This window comes from Bison bison, unplaced genomic scaffold (genome assembly GCF_000754665.1).
Source record: "Bison bison bison isolate TAMUID 2011002044 unplaced genomic scaffold, Bison_UMD1.0 scf7180017864471, whole genome shotgun sequence".
Lineage (NCBI taxonomy): Eukaryota > Metazoa > Chordata > Mammalia > Artiodactyla > Bovidae > Bison > Bison bison.
The window spans coordinates 18565686-18570673 of record NW_011495032.1 but is presented as its reverse complement, the minus strand read 5'-3'; the positions used below and the strand labels follow the sequence as shown (position 1 = coordinate 18570673).

The following is a 4988-nucleotide window of genomic DNA, read 5'->3' as shown; positions in this document are numbered from 1 at the left end:
TCGTTTCATACATGATATTATACATGTTTCACTGCTATTCTCCCAAATCTCCCCACCCTCTCCCTCTCCCACAGAGTCCATAAGACTGATGTATACATCAGTGTCTCTTTTGCTGTCTCGTACACAGGGTTATTGTTACTCTGGATATATGAACAGGAGTGGGATTGCTGATCACACGGCAGCTCTGTTTTTAGTTTTTTAAGGAACCTCCATACTGTTCTCCATGGTACTGAACCAAGTTATATTTCCACCAATACTGTGGCAGGGTTCCCTTTTCTCCACATTCTGTCTCCAGTATTTTTTGTTTGTAGATTTTTTTATGAGGATCATTCTGACCAGTATGGAATGAAACCTCTTTGTATTGTTGATGTGCATTTCTGTAATAGTTATTGATGTTTAATTTTTTATTGCACATTTTTATAGGAAGGTGTTAGGGTACCACTAAAAATCTTCCTAGAAACTTAAGTAGAAGTTATTGTCAATATGTATGGAATAGATCCAATATAGAAACTAGAAAATATAAAATCTGAAATAAAACTAAACACAATTTCCTGGGGCTGAAAAAATATGAGATGCATTCATTTATATTCTAATAGTGCGTATTCTCTCTCCATGCACACACACACACACACACACACATTTATTTTGAGGATTTAAAAGGTTTTCTCAGAAAATATAGATTCATTTATATGGTGCCACTATAAACATAAGAAATAAAAGTTGAAATGAAATTCCCCTTCCTTGCTTACAGTGTGAATTACTAAAGTCTGCTCTATTTCTATAACTCTTCCAACTGCTTGGAAGATTAGAGCTTATTTTCTTTGCCCTCTTGGGTTCAAGGAGAAAGCTATATCTCTGTTTTTGGCAACAAGTAGGCACCAGAGTTATTATTAGCAAATATATTTTTGGCAAGCTTTCTCATAGCAAAACCAGATTTCCTCCTTCTGGGCTTTGATGCCCATCATCACTTGACCACCCCACCATGGTGAATGCTTTTGCTCCCTCTGTCCACAGCATCTGCCCTTCCCTCAATTCCTAGAGAGCATAGTGCTTCCTCCAGACCTCCTTTTGCCATTGAACATTGTACATAACCTTCTAACAGTTGTTTTCCTCCTGAAGCTTCATTCCCATGCCTGTTACCATCACGTCAATAAATCTTATGTGGAGAAGAATCATAGCTAAAATAACAAAGTAGTACTCATTCTTATAAAATTTACTTCAGGAATTTTTCCATCCAGCAATTCTTAGACCTTTGTGAGCATTTCTGATTCATAGTTTGAACTCTTCCCAGTCTCGTTCAGCAGATGCTGGTGCAAAATCATCGGATGAAGTGGTGGATGAGGTTGCTGGTGACATCTTGGGTAAACTTCCAAACAACTTTGACGTTGAGTCTGCAATGAGGAGATACCCAACCACTTACACTCAGAGCATGAACACAGTGCTTGTTCAAGAAATGGGACGGTTCAATAAGTTGCTGCAGACCATAAGAGACTCGTGCATTAACATCCAGAAAGCAATCAAGGTAAGGGCAAGTCCACCAAGAAAAAATTCATTGAAATAAACAAATCGTTCATTTACTCAGCCAGCATGTATTGGGCACAGATTCTGTGAAAGCACCTTTCTTGATTCTGGGATAGAAAGAAAATCCCTGCCCTTAAAATGTGTATGGAATTCTGGGGCTGGCAGTTAATAAGTGGGTAAGTGAGTATAGAGTATGGTACATAAAGCAGTCATTTGCTGGATGAGATACCTGCTCAGAAGGCAGAAAGCATTAAGAGGTAAGAAAAACAAAGCTTCTGCCCTCACTGAGCTTACCTTAGTGAGGGAGACAAACAATTAACAAATAAACTTGCAGTCAATGGTAAATTCTATGGAAAAAAATAAAATGGGATAAGGATGTGGAGGGTAAGAGGTGGGAAACGCAGTCATTTGGAGTCAGGCCGTTCTGAAGAGAGGCCTGATGGAAGGGGCAGGCCATGGAATGTCTGGGCAGTGGGTTGAGCCAGCAGGAAGGCCCTGAGAGCAGCAGCCTGGCATGGCCGAGGGGTACCGTGGGGAAGGCTGGCTTGGCTCAAGTGGAGTGAGCACAAGGGAGATGGTAGAACAGAGAGAGGAAGGCACAGGCTCGCGATGGCCTTGTCGGCCAGGGTTGGGATCTTCAATTCTATTCTACAGTGTAGAGGCAAAGGGAGGCCTTCCGAGGAATTTAAGCAATAAAGTGAAATGACCTGTTTTGTATTTTTAAAGATTGCTCTGACCTCAGCGGAACGGATTGTAGGGCAACCAGAACATAGGCAGAAGCCAATTATAAGATAGAGGTCTTCCAGCTGAGTTGGTTTCTTGTAGGAGCAGCGGAGGTGGAGGAGAGTGGTTGGATATGAGTTATTGTTGAAAGAGGAGTCTATCTGGCCGGCTGTGGTATGACCTGGCAGGGCTGTTTGGCTAAGTATTCGGTATCTTGTGTTTCTTCTTAACCTGGTTCTCCCTATTTCCTTCCTGCAAAATGAAGGCCTGGCTTTCCACATTCTAGGAAATAAAAGGGGAAAGAGGCCCGAGGGAGCTCGGCAGCCGATATACGTGGATTCACTTAAATCCCAGTTTGGGTATGGGAATTCTGACACCAACTAAGCCTGGCTGGCATTCTTCCCCTCCAAGGGTTTCTTCATTTTCCTTTCCAGGTTTCATTCAAAGTAGGTGATGTGCAGTTTTGTGGGGAAAGACCCAGGAGTCTGTGTTTTAAGGCAGATCTCAACAATCTTCATTTTAGCACCACCTTCTTCTCCTCCCTAGCTAAGGCCATCACTTCCAAATATTTGGAATATCCTAGTTGATTCTCAGCTTTGACCTCTACCAGTTTAGGATCGAGTTTCTCCTGACAACTAAGTCAGCTACCAACAGTCCCATGCTTTCTAGCTCCCAGTATTGTTTGCTTCTTCCTGCACCTGTAGGCTTATGGGGGTTTCTTGGAGGTGTAGTATTTTTTGTTTTCAGGGGGTGGATTTGGCCATACCACACAGCATACAGGATCTTAGTTTCCCACCAGGGATCAAACCTGTGCCCCCTGCAGTGGAAGCATGGAGTCTTAACCTCTAGACCACAAGGAAAGTTCCTAGGCTTGTGCTTTTAAGAAGGAGCCTATTATACAGAGTGAAGTAAGCCAGAAAGAAAAACACCAATACAGTATACTAACGCATATATATGGAATTTAGAAAGATGCTAACAATAACCCTGTGTACGAGACAGCAAAAGAGACACTGATGTATAGAACAGTCTTATGGACTCTGTGGGAGAGGGAGAGGGTGGGAAGATTTGGGAGAATGGCATTGAAACATGTACAATATCATGTATGAAACGAGTCGCCAGTCCAGGTTCGATGCACGATACTGGATGCTTGGGGCTGGTGCACTGGGACAGCCCAGAGGGATGGTATGGGGAGGGAGGAGGGAGGAGGGTTCAGGATGGGGAACACATGTATACCTGTCGCGGATTCATTTCGATATTTGGCAAAACTAATACAATTTGTAAAGTTTAAAAATAAAATTAAAAAAAAAGAAGACAAAAAAAAAATTCCTTTACTGTTGTTTCAGGGTTTGGAGAATGAGGAAAATGAAATGTGGGTGTTTAATCCATTAAATTTACTCTAAAATTTTCTCCATATGTTAGTTGGAATGATATTGTCAGCTATGGAGAAAACAGAAATGATGGCAACTGGCCCAGTTGCAAGATCACATAGGAATTTTCAAGGGCTTCAAAGTTTTACCATCTGTTAGGATCTTCAATTTTATTCTAAAGTGTAAAGGTAAAGGGAAGTCTTCATTATGCAATGAAGTAAAATGATCTATTTTACATTTCAAAATGGTATAAAATCAATTAGACTTCACAGTTGCAATCCAGGATATTCAACCTTTCAAGGCACTTTGTATCATTTTGCTCATTTTATAGTTTATCACTATCCTTTTAAGAAGGCCAGGACAGAGGTATGTTAGTTGTCTATTTAATAGATAAATAAACTAAGTCAAAGTTAGGCTGTGACTTAATAGGCAGTGAGGAGCCAAGTGTTGATTAAGATCTTCCAAGCTGGGCCGAATGGGTAAAGGTAGTCAAAAGGTACAAACTTCCAGTTACAAAATATATCCTGGAGTTACAATGTACAGCTTAGTGACTACAGTCAATAATACTGTATTGCGTATTTGAAAGTTGTTAAGAGAGTAGGTCTTAAAAGTTCTCATCACACAAAAAAATGTAACTATGTATGATGATGAATGTTAACTAGGCTTATTGTAGTGAACAATTCACAATATACACAAATATTGAATCATTATGTTATACATCTAAAACTAATACTGTATGTCAGTATTATTTATATTTCAATAAAAGAAACTTTCCATTAAAATTTGATTAGATTAAAATTAATATTTTTCTAAGAAATAATTCAAAGATTCCATGTCTTGTGAGTCAAAGAAAATACCTTTTCTTTCTCCCTTTTTTTTTTGCTATACTTAACTAATCATAACTGTAAACAAGTTTAATTATAAAATTATTCAAATGCTAGAATACTGTCATGTCAAACAATGGTTAAATGTGTTTCAGGGGCTTGTAGTGATGTCTACAGATCTTGAGGAAGTGGTTAGCAGTATTCTGAATGTCAAGATCCCAGGAATGTGGATGGGGAAATCATACCCAAGCCTTAAACCACTTGGGAGCTATGTGAATGACTTCCTTGCAAGACTAAAGTTTTTGCAGGTGAGTTCGTCCGAATGCTCATATATTAGGTTTCTTTTGATTTCATTTTCTTCACTAGGATTTGCGACCCCATGTACGGTAGTCTGCCAGGGTCCTCTGTCCATGGGATTCTCCAGGCAAGAATGCTAGAGTGGGTAGCCATTCCTGTTCCCGGGGGATCGTCCCGACTCAGGGATCAAACCTGGGTCTCCTGCATTGAAGGTGGATTCTTTATCATCTGAACCACCAGAGAAGCCCATAATAGG

At 40.2% G+C, this 4988-nt stretch overlaps 1 protein-coding gene across 1 annotated transcript in view; it reads left to right on the top strand.

Moving 5' to 3' along the window:
• The window catches only part of DNAH7 (dynein, axonemal, heavy chain 7), a 260726-nt gene that overhangs the window by 244972 nt on the left and 10766 nt on the right, over nt 1-4988 (top strand). The window contains exons 62-63 of the mRNA XM_010860857.1: nt 1292-1522; nt 4591-4743. Coding sequence (XP_010859159.1) covers nt 1292-1522; nt 4591-4743 — 384 coding nt within the window. The remainder of the gene's footprint in view (nt 1-1291; nt 1523-4590; nt 4744-4988) is intronic.